Here is a 17,559-nt window from a genome sequence, read left to right as displayed (position 1 = left end):
TATGAGCGCAAACTCAAGCCATTACGAGTGCAAAGACATTTTATAATAAGTTACAATAATTTAAAAAGAAGAGGTTGCATACCTTTATAATTTCTCTCTTATCATAGTTAGAATCTGAAGTTCATATCTATAACCAAATTCAGCTTCTTAATCCTGTTTTGTCGCTACTTAAGAAGCAAATAGGAAACTATAAACCATTTAGAGTGTTGGTTCACTTTAATTGGTTGAACACTTCCTTGTCCTGGGCTAGATAGGGTATAGAGGGCAGTCATTGAGTAAGTCGCAATATTGCTTCTTATGGTGAACTCCCTGTAAATTTTGTTGGGTTGGGGATGTTCAAGTTTCCGAAGCATAGATCAAATTGCCAGTATTAAACAGCACCATGCATACAAACAAGGATACAACAAGAGAAGGAACACACCTAAGCCAGAACCAGCTTACCATGCATACTTTTTGGTTGCACATGTTGTGTCATATCCTGGGATCAGCTCCGCCGTAGTACGATATTGTCCGCTTTGGGCCCCCCTCTTTGCCCTCACGGTTTTGTTTCTGGGAACTCACAAACAATTTCCTAGTGGGTCACCCATCCTGGGATTGCTCTAGCCCCAACTCGCTTAACTTCAGAGTTCCCATGAATCCGAAGTCAGTGAGCTCCCAAAAGGCCTCGTGTTAGATGGAGGCGGGCATGTACATATAAGACACATCACCCCCTCTCCGTTGGTCGATGTGGGATGTTACATGTTGGCTGCCAAAGGAAAGAAACACTCCAAAAAGACACACAGACAAACCTTTAGAAGACGAGTGGCATCATCACCTTCTTCACCTACCGAAGGAAGGCCCCCTTCAGAAGCGGTAACCACCTGCCGAAACTCCCAACTACATAACCTAGAGCCATGGACACGTGTCGCCTCTACAACAGTTTGCATAAAGTCCGACATCGAAACTTTGTGCAAAACTCTCATTTTCATTTCCCTACAAATAGGGAACAATGCTCGAGTAAAAGGGTAACTACTTTTTCATCTTTACTGTTACTCTGTCAAAATTACCACATATAGTTGACTTAAGCATTGGAGAGCCTTGCCGATACCACAACGATTCCCGAAGCTTGACGATCGCTTCTTCCTTGCTTCCTTCTGCAGGATCCCTATGTACCGAAAGTCCACAACCTTCTTCCCCAACTGAAGATCCAGCACTCATTCACCTAAGTTGACCCTCCCAAAAAGAGCATCAATATGTTTTATTTTTTTCAATTATTAGGTCTCACTGAAAGATAAGTGATATAACATGGATGAAAGGATGAGTAAACAATACAAGTACCGCCCCGAGTGGTTAAAAATTTGACCCTTGTTGGAATTGTTCTCATTATGGTCCTGCTATCTGTGAAATTTCCTTCGTTGCATATCAATCTCAAGTTCTTACAATTTTCTTGTTGTGCTGTTTTAGGCGGTCCACAAGTAGCCAGTGTTGGTTGTGCTGGTTTTGCTGCATTTTCAGTGCTGATAGAGAAGTTTTTGGATAGACATGATTGAATTTGAGGGCATTGCTATGTTGCCCCATTTTTGCAGACTAAAAGTACGACAAATCAGTAGAAGAGAAATAGCATCTTGGCCTGCAGTAATACATATGTTTTTGCTTAGATTCAACTTTAGCCCTTGTTATTATTATTTATCCTCGCTTATAAAGGGATGAACCAGCTAAATTACAAAGCCAATCATTTTGTATTATGTTATTCTGTTGACTGCAGTTCCAGTTTCATAATTTCAACAGAGGATATGTAACAGAGGAAATTGAATGGATTATAGAGAATGTTTGCTGCAAGATTCAAATAAATACGTAGAAGGGAATTTCTTGTTCCATTGTCGTATTAATACCACAATACAATACTAGACTGGTAATGGTAATGAATTTTTTTTCTCTGATTTATGAGGGAGGGCATTCAAACTTGAGATTTATTCTTTCCATTGGAAGATAATAAGTGATTATTGCGAGAGACAATTTATGTCTTTGATAGGAAAAACTCGGGTGAGAATTTCCTTATCACATGGCAGGATGAATGTCAAGCACTGACCAGTTATAACATAACATGTGTTTATAACACACACTATGGCACGTGACAGGGAAGATCCACCATATCAATAATTGAGAGTCACTCGCATGCACAAGTAATTGAATTTTTACCGTGAAAGTAAATTTTCTTATTCTAAAAAGAAATCACTGTCAAATTGAATTTTAGGCGCAATAGTGGATCATGATAATGTGTCCACCTCTTGACATACGAGTTTGAATCCTCTCTTCATAAATTAGAGTAATTTAGAATATTATCGATTCTTCAAAATAAAAAATAAAATATTAGACATGGGCATCGAAGTTCTTCTGGGCTTGTATTAGAAGGTTCTCCGACGTGGCCCAAATCCAACTGGTCACCAGCAGCAAGTAGCTGAAGTAACTGTAACCAAGCAAAGCTCTCCTCTAGGAAGAGGTACTAACTAGGATAATATGTCGAAGACAGGTGAGGTCGTATGCGTTACCGGTGGAAGTGGCTGTATTGGATCATGGGTCGTCCGCCTCCTCCTCGACCGTAATTACACCGTCCATGCCACCGTCAAAGATCTCAGTTAGTTTACCCTTTGCCTTTTCCATTTATCTACACAACTGCCATTTCCTTGCTGTTCAGTCTGAAACGTCGTCGTGTCGTTTTTGTTGCAGAGGACGAGGGTGAGACGAAGCATCTAGAAGCCCTAGAAGGAGCAGCGACGCGTCTCCGTCTCTTCCAGATCGACCTCCTCGACTACAACTCCATCTTCGCCGCCATCAATGGCTGCTCCGGCGTCTTCCACCTCGCCTCTCCTAACATCATCGATCAAGTCCAAGACCCCGAGGTTGCTTCATCTTGACAAAAACGCCATAAAAGAAGCTCAATTCTTTCTAATTATGATTATATTTAGATGAAATTGTTGTGCTTTTTGTTATACAGAAGGAGCTTCTGGACCCGGCGATCAAAGGAACGCTTAATGTTCTGACGGCAGCGAAGCAGGCTGGGGTCATTCGAGTGGTGCTGACATCCTCCATCGCCGCCATCACTCCCAGCCCTCACTGGCCGTCCGATAAGATCAAGGATGAGGATTGCTGGACCGACATTGACTACTGCAAGCAGAAGGGAGTGAGTTACTGAGTGCCTAAGTTCTTTTTTATTATAGTTTGAAATTTTGAAAATTGGGGACTGTGATGTGATGCTGATTGTGTTTGGTGTTTGGTTAGTTGTGGTATTCAGTGTCGAAAACTTTGGCAGAGAAAGCTGCGTGGGAATTTGCCAAGGAGAAGGGATTGGATGTGGTTGTGGTGAATCCTGGCTTCGTGATGGGCGATGTCATTTCGCCCAGGCTCAATGCTAGCATGGTGACGCTAGTGCGTCTTCTTGAGGGTATTGTTCTCTGCACATTTGTGTTTGAATATCTTCTAGTGTTGCACCTAGAAGTAGATTGTTGACTCCATCCAATTCTCATATGGGCAGTCTTATTTGAATACTCTATTATTCTGTAATGTTCTGTTGCCTGATAGTTTGCCATGTTATGTTGCCAAATTGTCGATCGAAATCATACATTCAGACGTAGTTTTGCATTTGATTGACAGTTTGTTTGATAACATAACATCTGTATAGTAAGAGAACATTTCCCATTTATTTGGTAACATGAGACTAAGGTGACCAAGTTCTTATTGAGGCTGTAGTTGGTAGATGAACCAGGAAGCAGGTGGACATTATATATTTTCTGAAAAGACATTTCTGCTAAAGAAAGGTTTGAGTTTGGTATTTAAAATCTTGAAGTATTTCTTCATTTATAATACTTGAGTTTGTTTGAAGTTTTTTGCCTAGTTAGTCCCCAAGTTTGGAGAAGGTGGATTGTGTGAGAATGAGTGTGTGTGGCAATAGAGGAATCCTTTTGCACCTCTTTGCTAGCAAGCAAATACTTGGCTCCTTCTTTCCTGCAAATCACCCTTTCACATGTGTGCATAATTTTTTTTTTTCTTTTCTTTCTTTTGAGCGTTTAATGAGTTATCTTTGCAGTGAAGCTGTGATTTGTAAGTACAGAGGACTGGCTTCATCCAGATAAGGAGCCAAGCAGAGTTCCTGCTAGCATATGTTTCTCTTCAAGTTTGATAGTTTATGTCATTAAAGGGTCGGTTTTTGGTTTCCTTAAATTGTCTATCCATGTCACCTTATCTCTTCTCCTGGTTAGCGGAGGACTGGACAGAAGGTTAATGGCCCTAGAAGCTTCATGGCTGAAGTAACAAGGAAAATCGATCAACCTGAAAAAGAAAAAGAATTGACAATATCCTTTTCAATCTTTTCTGCAGGCTGCATTGAAACATACGAGAACATCTTTATGGGATCTGTGCATTTTAAAGATGTAGCTCTTGCACACATTTTATTGTATGAGAACAAATCGGCCACTGGTAGGCACCTGTGCGTTGAAGCTATATCACATTATGGTGACTTCGTGGCTAAGGTAGCTGAACTTTACCCCGAGTACAAGGTTCCGAGGTAAATTCCAGTCCTTAGACTCCGGTAAAGTGGTTTTGCAACTGACACTATGTGCGTATATATATATTTTGCCATAACTATGTGCATATATATTTTTTTTGGCCATAACTATGTGCATATTTTATGTTTAGGAGTTTGGTTTCCTGATAACAACAATAAGCATCAGAACGTCAAATATGCAGTATCATGAAACTGATACCCTATGTTATAATTGATAGCAAAACAACAGATGATCAAGCTCAACCTCATCATAACACAGCTACAGCTCTCTGTACTGAATTATGTTCTCCCAAATGGTTCTAACTGATTGTATTTAGTTAGACAGGTTGAGTGATTTTAGGGATTAGTCTGTAACTGTATTGCTAAAGCTTACTATAAGTACTTGTAAATCCTTCTCCAAAAATTAATGAGAAAAAATCTGTTATTTTACAATAATTACTGTCAAGACATCAAATGGTTCATTGCAGCTTCTTTAACTGCCAGCATTCCTTTTACAGTCATTCCATGAACATATGGCTTTGAAATTGCTCAAGCTATTAATACGTTTATTATTGTGCAGTTTGCCGAAGGATACCCAACCCGGGTTGCTGAGGGAAAAAAATGGCGCGAAGAAGCTAATGAACTTGGGTTTAGACTTCATTCCCATGGATCAAATCATCAAGGATGCTGTTGAGAGCCTAAAGAATAAGGGATTTATTTCATAAACGAAACTGAAGGATATGAAACTTAAGAAGAACCTACTTATTGTAGATGTGGCGAGGACGTGCAGCCTAAATGATATAGTTAATGGATTGTGTTTAATACTATGTACCAGCCATACCTCCATGCAATCTGTATGTGAATAAATAAGCAACATTTGAATGTTCATAATATATTCTGCTGTGATATTTGCTTAAAATTAAAAGTTAACATAGTCCCAAGCTCAATTCTCATTTACTGGCTCAAGGTGCAGCGGATGGGGAAAAGCTACAATTTTTATTTATTTTCGTATTCACAAACATTAAGCTAATAAGGCAAAGGCATTAAGTTCGTCATACTTGTAACTCAAACGATTATGAGCGCAAACTCAAGCCATTACGAGTGCAAAGACATTTTATAATAAGTTACAATAATTTAAAAAGAAGAGGTTGCATACCTTTATAATTTCTCTCTTATCATAGTTAGAATCTGAAGTTCATATCTATAACCAAATTCAGCTTCTTAATCCTGTTTTGTCGCTACTTAAGAAGCAAATAGGAAACTATAAACCATTTAGAGTGTTGGTTCACTTTAATTGGTTGAACACTTCCTTGTCCTGGGCTAGATAGGGTATAGAGGGCAGTCATTGAGTAAGTCGCAATATTGCTTCTTATGGTGAACTCCCTGTAAATTTTGTTGGGTTGGGGATGTTCAAGTTTCCGAAGCATAGATCAAATTGCCAGTATTAAACAGCACCATGCATACAAACAAGGATACAACAAGAGAAGGAACACACCTAAGCCAGAACCAGCTTACCATGCATACTTTTTGGTTGCACATGTTGTGTCATATCCTGGGATCAGCTCCGCCGTAGTACGATATTGTCCGCTTTGGGCCCCCCTCTTTGCCCTCACGGTTTTGTTTCTGGGAACTCACAAACAATTTCCTAGTGGGTCACCCATCCTGGGATTGCTCTAGCCCCAACTCGCTTAACTTCAGAGTTCCCATGAATCCGAAGTCAGTGAGCTCCCAAAAGGCCTCGTGTTAGATGGAGGCGGGCATGTACATATAAGACACATCACCCCCTCTCCGTTGGTCGATGTGGGATGTTACATGTTGGCTGCCAAAGGAAAGAAACACTCCAAAAAGACACACAGACAAACCTTTAGAAGACGAGTGGCATCATCACCTTCTTCACCTACCGAAGGAAGGCCCCCTTCAGAAGCGGTAACCACCTGCCGAAACTCCCAACTACATAACCTAGAGCCATGGACACGTGTCGCCTCTACAACAGTTTGCATAAAGTCCGACATCGAAACTTTGTGCAAAACTCTCATTTTCATTTCCCTACAAATAGGGAACAATGCTCGAGTAAAAGGGTAACTACTTTTTCATCTTTACTGTTACTCTGTCAAAATTACCACATATAGTTGACTTAAGCATTGGAGAGCCTTGCCGATACCACAACGATTCCCGAAGCTTGACGATCGCTTCTTCCTTGCTTCCTTCTGCAGGATCCCTATGTACCGAAAGTCCACAACCTTCTTCCCCAACTGAAGATCCAGCACTCATTCACCTAAGTTGACCCTCCCAAAAAGAGCATCAATATGTTTTATTTTTTTCAATTATTAGGTCTCACTGAAAGATAAGTGATATAACATGGATGAAAGGATGAGTAAACAATACAAGTACCGCCCCGAGTGGTTAAAAATTTGACCCTTGTTGGAATTGTTCTCATTATGGTCCTGCTATCTGTGAAATTTCCTTCGTTGCATATCAATCTCAAGTTCTTACAATTTTCTTGTTGTGCTGTTTTAGGCGGTCCACAAGTAGCCAGTGTTGGTTGTGCTGGTTTTGCTGCATTTTCAGTGCTGATAGAGAAGTTTTTGGATAGACATGATTGAATTTGAGGGCATTGCTATGTTGCCCCATTTTTGCAGACTAAAAGTACGACAAATCAGTAGAAGAGAAATAGCATCTTGGCCTGCAGTAATACATATGTTTTTGCTTAGATTCAACTTTAGCCCTTGTTATTATTATTTATCCTCGCTTATAAAGGGATGAACCAGCTAAATTACAAAGCCAATCATTTTGTATTATGTTATTCTGTTGACTGCAGTTCCAGTTTCATAATTTCAACAGAGGATATGTAACAGAGGAAATTGAATGGATTATAGAGAATGTTTGCTGCAAGATTCAAATAAATACGTAGAAGGGAATTTCTTGTTCCATTGTCGTATTAATACCACAATACAATACTAGACTGGTAATGGTAATGAATTTTTTTTCTCTGATTTATGAGGGAGGGCATTCAAACTTGAGATTTATTCTTTCCATTGGAAGATAATAAGTGATTATTGCGAGAGACAATTTATGTCTTTGATAGGAAAAACTCGGGTGAGAATTTCCTTATCACATGGCAGGATGAATGTCAAGCACTGACCAGTTATAACATAACATGTGTTTATAACACACACTATGGCACGTGACAGGGAAGATCCACCATATCAATAATTGAGAGTCACTCGCATGCACAAGTAATTGAATTTTTACCGTGAAAGTAAATTTTCTTATTCTAAAAAGAAATCACTGTCAAATTGAATTTTAGGCGCAATAGTGGATCATGATAATGTGTCCACCTCTTGACATACGAGTTTGAATCCTCTCTTCATAAATTAGAGTAATTTAGAATATTATCGATTCTTCAAAATAAAAAATAAAATATTAGACATGGGCATCGAAGTTCTTCTGGGCTTGTATTAGAAGGTTCTCCGACGTGGCCCAAATCCAACTGGTCACCAGCAGCAAGTAGCTGAAGTAACTGTAACCAAGCAAAGCTCTCCTCTAGGAAGAGGTACTAACTAGGATAATATGTCGAAGACAGGTGAGGTCGTATGCGTTACCGGTGGAAGTGGCTGTATTGGATCATGGGTCGTCCGCCTCCTCCTCGACCGTAATTACACCGTCCATGCCACCGTCAAAGATCTCAGTTAGTTTACCCTTTGCCTTTTCCATTTATCTACACAACTGCCATTTCCTTGCTGTTCAGTCTGAAACGTCGTCGTGTCGTTTTTGTTGCAGAGGACGAGGGTGAGACGAAGCATCTAGAAGCCCTAGAAGGAGCAGCGACGCGTCTCCGTCTCTTCCAGATCGACCTCCTCGACTACAACTCCATCTTCGCCGCCATCAATGGCTGCTCCGGCGTCTTCCACCTCGCCTCTCCTAACATCATCGATCAAGTCCAAGACCCCGAGGTTGCTTCATCTTGACAAAAACGCCATAAAAGAAGCTCAATTCTTTCTAATTATGATTATATTTAGATGAAATTGTTGTGCTTTTTGTTATACAGAAGGAGCTTCTGGACCCGGCGATCAAAGGAACGCTTAATGTTCTGACGGCAGCGAAGCAGGCTGGGGTCATTCGAGTGGTGCTGACATCCTCCATCGCCGCCATCACTCCCAGCCCTCACTGGCCGTCCGATAAGATCAAGGATGAGGATTGCTGGACCGACATTGACTACTGCAAGCAGAAGGGAGTGAGTTACTGAGTGCCTAAGTTCTTTTTTATTATAGTTTGAAATTTTGAAAATTGGGGACTGTGATGTGATGCTGATTGTGTTTGGTGTTTGGTTAGTTGTGGTATTCAGTGTCGAAAACTTTGGCAGAGAAAGCTGCGTGGGAATTTGCCAAGGAGAAGGGATTGGATGTGGTTGTGGTGAATCCTGGCTTCGTGATGGGCGATGTCATTTCGCCCAGGCTCAATGCTAGCATGGTGACGCTAGTGCGTCTTCTTGAGGGTATTGTTCTCTGCACATTTGTGTTTGAATATCTTCTAGTGTTGCACCTAGAAGTAGATTGTTGACTCCATCCAATTCTCATATGGGCAGTCTTATTTGAATACTCTATTATTCTGTAATGTTCTGTTGCCTGATAGTTTGCCATGTTATGTTGCCAAATTGTCGATCGAAATCATACATTCAGACGTAGTTTTGCATTTGATTGACAGTTTGTTTGATAACATAACATCTGTATAGTAAGAGAACATTTCCCATTTATTTGGTAACATGAGACTAAGGTGACCAAGTTCTTATTGAGGCTGTAGTTGGTAGATGAACCAGGAAGCAGGTGGACATTATATATTTTCTGAAAAGACATTTCTGCTAAAGAAAGGTTTGAGTTTGGTATTTAAAATCTTGAAGTATTTCTTCATTTATAATACTTGAGTTTGTTTGAAGTTTTTTGCCTAGTTAGTCCCCAAGTTTGGAGAAGGTGGATTGTGTGAGAATGAGTGTGTGTGGCAATAGAGGAATCCTTTTGCACCTCTTTGCTAGCAAGCAAATACTTGGCTCCTTCTTTCCTGCAAATCACCCTTTCACATGTGTGCATAATTTTTTTTTTTCTTTTCTTTCTTTTGAGCGTTTAATGAGTTATCTTTGCAGTGAAGCTGTGATTTGTAAGTACAGAGGACTGGCTTCATCCAGATAAGGAGCCAAGCAGAGTTCCTGCTAGCATATGTTTCTCTTCAAGTTTGATAGTTTATGTCATTAAAGGGTCGGTTTTTGGTTTCCTTAAATTGTCTATCCATGTCACCTTATCTCTTCTCCTGGTTAGCGGAGGACTGGACAGAAGGTTAATGGCCCTAGAAGCTTCATGGCTGAAGTAACAAGGAAAATCGATCAACCTGAAAAAGAAAAAGAATTGACAATATCCTTTTCAATCTTTTCTGCAGGCTGCATTGAAACATACGAGAACATCTTTATGGGATCTGTGCATTTTAAAGATGTAGCTCTTGCACACATTTTATTGTATGAGAACAAATCGGCCACTGGTAGGCACCTGTGCGTTGAAGCTATATCACATTATGGTGACTTCGTGGCTAAGGTAGCTGAACTTTACCCCGAGTACAAGGTTCCGAGGTAAATTCCAGTCCTTAGACTCCGGTAAAGTGGTTTTGCAACTGACACTATGTGCGTATATATATATTTTGCCATAACTATGTGCATATATATTTTTTTTGGCCATAACTATGTGCATATTTTATGTTTAGGAGTTTGGTTTCCTGATAACAACAATAAGCATCAGAACGTCAAATATGCAGTATCATGAAACTGATACCCTATGTTATAATTGATAGCAAAACAACAGATGATCAAGCTCAACCTCATCATAACACAGCTACAGCTCTCTGTACTGAATTATGTTCTCCCAAATGGTTCTAACTGATTGTATTTAGTTAGACAGGTTGAGTGATTTTAGGGATTAGTCTGTAACTGTATTGCTAAAGCTTACTATAAGTACTTGTAAATCCTTCTCCAAAAATTAATGAGAAAAAATCTGTTATTTTACAATAATTACTGTCAAGACATCAAATGGTTCATTGCAGCTTCTTTAACTGCCAGCATTCCTTTTACAGTCATTCCATGAACATATGGCTTTGAAATTGCTCAAGCTATTAATACGTTTATTATTGTGCAGTTTGCCGAAGGATACCCAACCCGGGTTGCTGAGGGAAAAAAATGGCGCGAAGAAGCTAATGAACTTGGGTTTAGACTTCATTCCCATGGATCAAATCATCAAGGATGCTGTTGAGAGCCTAAAGAATAAGGGATTTATTTCATAAACGAAACTGAAGGATATGAAACTTAAGAAGAACCTACTTATTGTAGATGTGGCGAGGACGTGCAGCCTAAATGATATAGTTAATGGATTGTGTTTAATACTATGTACCAGCCATACCTCCATGCAATCTGTATGTGAATAAATAAGCAACATTTGAATGTTCATAATATATTCTGCTGTGATATTTGCTTAAAATTAAAAGTTAACATAGTCCCAAGCTCAATTCTCATTTACTGGCTCAAGGTGCAGCGGATGGGGAAAAGCTACAATTTTTATTTATTTTCGTATTCACAAACATTAAGCTAATAAGGCAAAGGCATTAAGTTCGTCATACTTGTAACTCAAACGATTATGAGCGCAAACTCAAGCCATTACGAGTGCAAAGACATTTTATAATAAGTTACAATAATTTAAAAAGAAGAGGTTGCATACCTTTATAATTTCTCTCTTATCATAGTTAGAATCTGAAGTTCATATCTATAACCAAATTCAGCTTCTTAATCCTGTTTTGTCGCTACTTAAGAAGCAAATAGGAAACTATAAACCATTTAGAGTGTTGGTTCACTTTAATTGGTTGAACACTTCCTTGTCCTGGGCTAGATAGGGTATAGAGGGCAGTCATTGAGTAAGTCGCAATATTGCTTCTTATGGTGAACTCCCTGTAAATTTTGTTGGGTTGGGGATGTTCAAGTTTCCGAAGCATAGATCAAATTGCCAGTATTAAACAGCACCATGCATACAAACAAGGATACAACAAGAGAAGGAACACACCTAAGCCAGAACCAGCTTACCATGCATACTTTTTGGTTGCACATGTTGTGTCATATCCTGGGATCAGCTCCGCCGTAGTACGATATTGTCCGCTTTGGGCCCCCCTCTTTGCCCTCACGGTTTTGTTTCTGGGAACTCACAAACAATTTCCTAGTGGGTCACCCATCCTGGGATTGCTCTAGCCCCAACTCGCTTAACTTCAGAGTTCCCATGAATCCGAAGTCAGTGAGCTCCCAAAAGGCCTCGTGTTAGATGGAGGCGGGCATGTACATATAAGACACATCACCCCCTCTCCGTTGGTCGATGTGGGATGTTACATGTTGGCTGCCAAAGGAAAGAAACACTCCAAAAAGACACACAGACAAACCTTTAGAAGACGAGTGGCATCATCACCTTCTTCACCTACCGAAGGAAGGCCCCCTTCAGAAGCGGTAACCACCTGCCGAAACTCCCAACTACATAACCTAGAGCCATGGACACGTGTCGCCTCTACAACAGTTTGCATAAAGTCCGACATCGAAACTTTGTGCAAAACTCTCATTTTCATTTCCCTACAAATAGGGAACAATGCTCGAGTAAAAGGGTAACTACTTTTTCATCTTTACTGTTACTCTGTCAAAATTACCACATATAGTTGACTTAAGCATTGGAGAGCCTTGCCGATACCACAACGATTCCCGAAGCTTGACGATCGCTTCTTCCTTGCTTCCTTCTGCAGGATCCCTATGTACCGAAAGTCCACAACCTTCTTCCCCAACTGAAGATCCAGCACTCATTCACCTAAGTTGACCCTCCCAAAAAGAGCATCAATATGTTTTATTTTTTTCAATTATTAGGTCTCACTGAAAGATAAGTGATATAACATGGATGAAAGGATGAGTAAACAATACAAGTACCGCCCCGAGTGGTTAAAAATTTGACCCTTGTTGGAATTGTTCTCATTATGGTCCTGCTATCTGTGAAATTTCCTTCGTTGCATATCAATCTCAAGTTCTTACAATTTTCTTGTTGTGCTGTTTTAGGCGGTCCACAAGTAGCCAGTGTTGGTTGTGCTGGTTTTGCTGCATTTTCAGTGCTGATAGAGAAGTTTTTGGATAGACATGATTGAATTTGAGGGCATTGCTATGTTGCCCCATTTTTGCAGACTAAAAGTACGACAAATCAGTAGAAGAGAAATAGCATCTTGGCCTGCAGTAATACATATGTTTTTGCTTAGATTCAACTTTAGCCCTTGTTATTATTATTTATCCTCGCTTATAAAGGGATGAACCAGCTAAATTACAAAGCCAATCATTTTGTATTATGTTATTCTGTTGACTGCAGTTCCAGTTTCATAATTTCAACAGAGGATATGTAACAGAGGAAATTGAATGGATTATAGAGAATGTTTGCTGCAAGATTCAAATAAATACGTAGAAGGGAATTTCTTGTTCCATTGTCGTATTAATACCACAATACAATACTAGACTGGTAATGGTAATGAATTTTTTTTCTCTGATTTATGAGGGAGGGCATTCAAACTTGAGATTTATTCTTTCCATTGGAAGATAATAAGTGATTATTGCGAGAGACAATTTATGTCTTTGATAGGAAAAACTCGGGTGAGAATTTCCTTATCACATGGCAGGATGAATGTCAAGCACTGACCAGTTATAACATAACATGTGTTTATAACACACACTATGGCACGTGACAGGGAAGATCCACCATATCAATAATTGAGAGTCACTCGCATGCACAAGTAATTGAATTTTTACCGTGAAAGTAAATTTTCTTATTCTAAAAAGAAATCACTGTCAAATTGAATTTTAGGCGCAATAGTGGATCATGATAATGTGTCCACCTCTTGACATACGAGTTTGAATCCTCTCTTCATAAATTAGAGTAATTTAGAATATTATCGATTCTTCAAAATAAAAAATAAAATATTAGACATGGGCATCGAAGTTCTTCTGGGCTTGTATTAGAAGGTTCTCCGACGTGGCCCAAATCCAACTGGTCACCAGCAGCAAGTAGCTGAAGTAACTGTAACCAAGCAAAGCTCTCCTCTAGGAAGAGGTACTAACTAGGATAATATGTCGAAGACAGGTGAGGTCGTATGCGTTACCGGTGGAAGTGGCTGTATTGGATCATGGGTCGTCCGCCTCCTCCTCGACCGTAATTACACCGTCCATGCCACCGTCAAAGATCTCAGTTAGTTTACCCTTTGCCTTTTCCATTTATCTACACAACTGCCATTTCCTTGCTGTTCAGTCTGAAACGTCGTCGTGTCGTTTTTGTTGCAGAGGACGAGGGTGAGACGAAGCATCTAGAAGCCCTAGAAGGAGCAGCGACGCGTCTCCGTCTCTTCCAGATCGACCTCCTCGACTACAACTCCATCTTCGCCGCCATCAATGGCTGCTCCGGCGTCTTCCACCTCGCCTCTCCTAACATCATCGATCAAGTCCAAGACCCCGAGGTTGCTTCATCTTGACAAAAACGCCATAAAAGAAGCTCAATTCTTTCTAATTATGATTATATTTAGATGAAATTGTTGTGCTTTTTGTTATACAGAAGGAGCTTCTGGACCCGGCGATCAAAGGAACGCTTAATGTTCTGACGGCAGCGAAGCAGGCTGGGGTCATTCGAGTGGTGCTGACATCCTCCATCGCCGCCATCACTCCCAGCCCTCACTGGCCGTCCGATAAGATCAAGGATGAGGATTGCTGGACCGACATTGACTACTGCAAGCAGAAGGGAGTGAGTTACTGAGTGCCTAAGTTCTTTTTTATTATAGTTTGAAATTTTGAAAATTGGGGACTGTGATGTGATGCTGATTGTGTTTGGTGTTTGGTTAGTTGTGGTATTCAGTGTCGAAAACTTTGGCAGAGAAAGCTGCGTGGGAATTTGCCAAGGAGAAGGGATTGGATGTGGTTGTGGTGAATCCTGGCTTCGTGATGGGCGATGTCATTTCGCCCAGGCTCAATGCTAGCATGGTGACGCTAGTGCGTCTTCTTGAGGGTATTGTTCTCTGCACATTTGTGTTTGAATATCTTCTAGTGTTGCACCTAGAAGTAGATTGTTGACTCCATCCAATTCTCATATGGGCAGTCTTATTTGAATACTCTATTATTCTGTAATGTTCTGTTGCCTGATAGTTTGCCATGTTATGTTGCCAAATTGTCGATCGAAATCATACATTCAGACGTAGTTTTGCATTTGATTGACAGTTTGTTTGATAACATAACATCTGTATAGTAAGAGAACATTTCCCATTTATTTGGTAACATGAGACTAAGGTGACCAAGTTCTTATTGAGGCTGTAGTTGGTAGATGAACCAGGAAGCAGGTGGACATTATATATTTTCTGAAAAGACATTTCTGCTAAAGAAAGGTTTGAGTTTGGTATTTAAAATCTTGAAGTATTTCTTCATTTATAATACTTGAGTTTGTTTGAAGTTTTTTGCCTAGTTAGTCCCCAAGTTTGGAGAAGGTGGATTGTGTGAGAATGAGTGTGTGTGGCAATAGAGGAATCCTTTTGCACCTCTTTGCTAGCAAGCAAATACTTGGCTCCTTCTTTCCTGCAAATCACCCTTTCACATGTGTGCATAATTTTTTTTTTTCTTTTCTTTCTTTTGAGCGTTTAATGAGTTATCTTTGCAGTGAAGCTGTGATTTGTAAGTACAGAGGACTGGCTTCATCCAGATAAGGAGCCAAGCAGAGTTCCTGCTAGCATATGTTTCTCTTCAAGTTTGATAGTTTATGTCATTAAAGGGTCGGTTTTTGGTTTCCTTAAATTGTCTATCCATGTCACCTTATCTCTTCTCCTGGTTAGCGGAGGACTGGACAGAAGGTTAATGGCCCTAGAAGCTTCATGGCTGAAGTAACAAGGAAAATCGATCAACCTGAAAAAGAAAAAGAATTGACAATATCCTTTTCAATCTTTTCTGCAGGCTGCATTGAAACATACGAGAACATCTTTATGGGATCTGTGCATTTTAAAGATGTAGCTCTTGCACACATTTTATTGTATGAGAACAAATCGGCCACTGGTAGGCACCTGTGCGTTGAAGCTATATCACATTATGGTGACTTCGTGGCTAAGGTAGCTGAACTTTACCCCGAGTACAAGGTTCCGAGGTAAATTCCAGTCCTTAGACTCCGGTAAAGTGGTTTTGCAACTGACACTATGTGCGTATATATATATTTTGCCATAACTATGTGCATATATATTTTTTTTGGCCATAACTATGTGCATATTTTATGTTTAGGAGTTTGGTTTCCTGATAACAACAATAAGCATCAGAACGTCAAATATGCAGTATCATGAAACTGATACCCTATGTTATAATTGATAGCAAAACAACAGATGATCAAGCTCAACCTCATCATAACACAGCTACAGCTCTCTGTACTGAATTATGTTCTCCCAAATGGTTCTAACTGATTGTATTTAGTTAGACAGGTTGAGTGATTTTAGGGATTAGTCTGTAACTGTATTGCTAAAGCTTACTATAAGTACTTGTAAATCCTTCTCCAAAAATTAATGAGAAAAAATCTGTTATTTTACAATAATTACTGTCAAGACATCAAATGGTTCATTGCAGCTTCTTTAACTGCCAGCATTCCTTTTACAGTCATTCCATGAACATATGGCTTTGAAATTGCTCAAGCTATTAATACGTTTATTATTGTGCAGTTTGCCGAAGGATACCCAACCCGGGTTGCTGAGGGAAAAAAATGGCGCGAAGAAGCTAATGAACTTGGGTTTAGACTTCATTCCCATGGATCAAATCATCAAGGATGCTGTTGAGAGCCTAAAGAATAAGGGATTTATTTCATAAACGAAACTGAAGGATATGAAACTTAAGAAGAACCTACTTATTGTAGATGTGGCGAGGACGTGCAGCCTAAATGATATAGTTAATGGATTGTGTTTAATACTATGTACCAGCCATACCTCCATGCAATCTGTATGTGAATAAATAAGCAACATTTGAATGTTCATAATATATTCTGCTGTGATATTTGCTTAAAATTAAAAGTTAACATAGTCCCAAGCTCAATTCTCATTTACTGGCTCAAGGTGCAGCGGATGGGGAAAAGCTACAATTTTTATTTATTTTCGTATTCACAAACATTAAGCTAATAAGGCAAAGGCATTAAGTTCGTCATACTTGTAACTCAAACGATTATGAGCGCAAACTCAAGCCATTACGAGTGCAAAGACATTTTATAATAAGTTACAATAATTTAAAAAGAAGAGGTTGCATACCTTTATAATTTCTCTCTTATCATAGTTAGAATCTGAAGTTCATATCTATAACCAAATTCAGCTTCTTAATCCTGTTTTGTCGCTACTTAAGAAGCAAATAGGAAACTATAAACCATTTAGAGTGTTGGTTCACTTTAATTGGTTGAACACTTCCTTGTCCTGGGCTAGATAGGGTATAGAGGGCAGTCATTGAGTAAGTCGCAATATTGCTTCTTATGGTGAACTCCCTGTAAATTTTGTTGGGTTGGGGATGTTCAAGTTTCCGAAGCATAGATCAAATTGCCAGTATTAAACAGCACCATGCATACAAACAAGGATACAACAAGAGAAGGAACACACCTAAGCCAGAACCAGCTTACCATGCATACTTTTTGGTTGCACATGTTGTGTCATATCCTGGGATCAGCTCCGCCGTAGTACGATATTGTCCGCTTTGGGCCCCCCTCTTTGCCCTCACGGTTTTGTTTCTGGGAACTCACAAACAATTTCCTAGTGGGTCACCCATCCTGGGATTGCTCTAGCCCCAACTCGCTTAACTTCAGAGTTCCCATGAATCCGAAGTCAGTGAGCTCCCAAAAGGCCTCGTGTTAGATGGAGGCGGGCATGTACATATAAGACACATCACCCCCTCTCCGTTGGTCGATGTGGGATGTTACATGTTGGCTGCCAAAGGAAAGAAACACTCCAAAAAGACACAC

General features: G+C 39.8%; 3 protein-coding genes and 4 non-coding genes across 7 annotated transcripts; all 7 read left to right on the top strand.

Annotated features, from left to right (window-relative positions):
* Positions 1–287: 287 nt before the first annotated feature.
* On the top strand, positions 288–467 carry LOC148294114 (small nucleolar RNA snoR137). Its single transcript, XR_015836929.1, has one exon. It is a non-coding gene; the product is annotated as a small nucleolar RNA snoR137 (small nucleolar RNA).
* A 1,861-nt stretch (positions 468–2,328) lies between these two features.
* LOC148294113 (cinnamoyl-CoA reductase CAD2-like) lies at positions 2,329–5,444 on the top strand. The gene is made up of 6 exons (XM_088255265.1): positions 2,329–2,614; positions 2,707–2,879; positions 2,975–3,160; positions 3,259–3,421; positions 4,354–4,540; positions 5,100–5,444. Exons 1-6 carry the CDS (start codon positions 2,497–2,499, stop codon positions 5,242–5,244), a joined length of 972 nt encoding a protein of 323 aa, XP_088111391.1. The 5' UTR covers positions 2,329–2,496; the 3' UTR covers positions 5,245–5,444.
* Positions 5,445–5,880: 436 nt separating this feature from the next.
* On the top strand, positions 5,881–6,060 carry LOC148294112 (small nucleolar RNA snoR137). Its single transcript, XR_015836928.1, has one exon. It is a non-coding gene; the product is annotated as a small nucleolar RNA snoR137 (small nucleolar RNA).
* Positions 6,061–7,921: 1,861 nt separating this feature from the next.
* LOC148294111 (cinnamoyl-CoA reductase CAD2-like) lies at positions 7,922–11,037 on the top strand. Its single transcript, XM_088255264.1, has 6 exons — positions 7,922–8,207; positions 8,300–8,472; positions 8,568–8,753; positions 8,852–9,014; positions 9,947–10,133; positions 10,693–11,037. Exons 1-6 carry the CDS (start codon positions 8,090–8,092, stop codon positions 10,835–10,837), a joined length of 972 nt encoding a protein of 323 aa, XP_088111390.1. The 5' UTR covers positions 7,922–8,089; the 3' UTR covers positions 10,838–11,037.
* Positions 11,038–11,473: 436 nt separating this feature from the next.
* Positions 11,474–11,653, top strand: LOC148294110 (small nucleolar RNA snoR137). Its single transcript, XR_015836927.1, has one exon. It is a non-coding gene; the product is annotated as a small nucleolar RNA snoR137 (small nucleolar RNA).
* Positions 11,654–13,514: 1,861 nt separating this feature from the next.
* Positions 13,515–16,630, top strand: LOC148294109 (cinnamoyl-CoA reductase CAD2-like). Its single transcript, XM_088254942.1, has 6 exons — positions 13,515–13,800; positions 13,893–14,065; positions 14,161–14,346; positions 14,445–14,607; positions 15,540–15,726; positions 16,286–16,630. The coding sequence occupies exons 1-6, from the start codon at positions 13,683–13,685 to the stop codon at positions 16,428–16,430; spliced, it is 972 nt and encodes a 323-aa protein (XP_088111068.1). The 5' UTR covers positions 13,515–13,682; the 3' UTR covers positions 16,431–16,630.
* Positions 16,631–17,066: 436 nt separating this feature from the next.
* Positions 17,067–17,246, top strand: LOC148294108 (small nucleolar RNA snoR137). Its single transcript, XR_015836926.1, has one exon. It is a non-coding gene; the product is annotated as a small nucleolar RNA snoR137 (small nucleolar RNA).
* The last annotated feature ends 313 nt before the right edge of the window (positions 17,247–17,559 follow it).

The sequence above is a fragment of the Prunus avium genome, chromosome 6, assembly GCF_965620075.1.
Source record: "Prunus avium chromosome 6, drPruAviu1.hap1.1, whole genome shotgun sequence".
NCBI lineage: Eukaryota > Viridiplantae > Streptophyta > Magnoliopsida > Rosales > Rosaceae > Prunus > Prunus avium.
Note: the sequence above shows the minus strand (reverse complement) of the source record. Positions and strands in the feature narration are given on the sequence as shown.

Coding starts and splice junctions, on each gene's coding strand:
- LOC148294111 (XM_088255264.1), top strand. CDS start 8,090: ATGTCGAAGACAGGTGAGGTCGTATGCGTTACCGGTGGAAGTGGCTGT. Junction 8,473..8,567: donor ATCAAGTCCAAGACCCCGAG/GTTGCTTCATCT, acceptor TTTGTTATACAG/AAGGAGCTTCTGGACCCGGC. Junction 10,134..10,692: donor CCCGAGTACAAGGTTCCGAG/GTAAATTCCAGT, acceptor ATTATTGTGCAG/TTTGCCGAAGGATACCCAAC.
- LOC148294113 (XM_088255265.1), top strand. CDS start 2,497: ATGTCGAAGACAGGTGAGGTCGTATGCGTTACCGGTGGAAGTGGCTGT. Junction 2,615..2,706: donor TGCCACCGTCAAAGATCTCA/GTTAGTTTACCC, acceptor TTTTTGTTGCAG/AGGACGAGGGTGAGACGAAG. Junction 4,541..5,099: donor CCCGAGTACAAGGTTCCGAG/GTAAATTCCAGT, acceptor ATTATTGTGCAG/TTTGCCGAAGGATACCCAAC.
- LOC148294109 (XM_088254942.1), top strand. CDS start 13,683: ATGTCGAAGACAGGTGAGGTCGTATGCGTTACCGGTGGAAGTGGCTGT. Junction 14,066..14,160: donor ATCAAGTCCAAGACCCCGAG/GTTGCTTCATCT, acceptor TTTGTTATACAG/AAGGAGCTTCTGGACCCGGC. Junction 15,727..16,285: donor CCCGAGTACAAGGTTCCGAG/GTAAATTCCAGT, acceptor ATTATTGTGCAG/TTTGCCGAAGGATACCCAAC.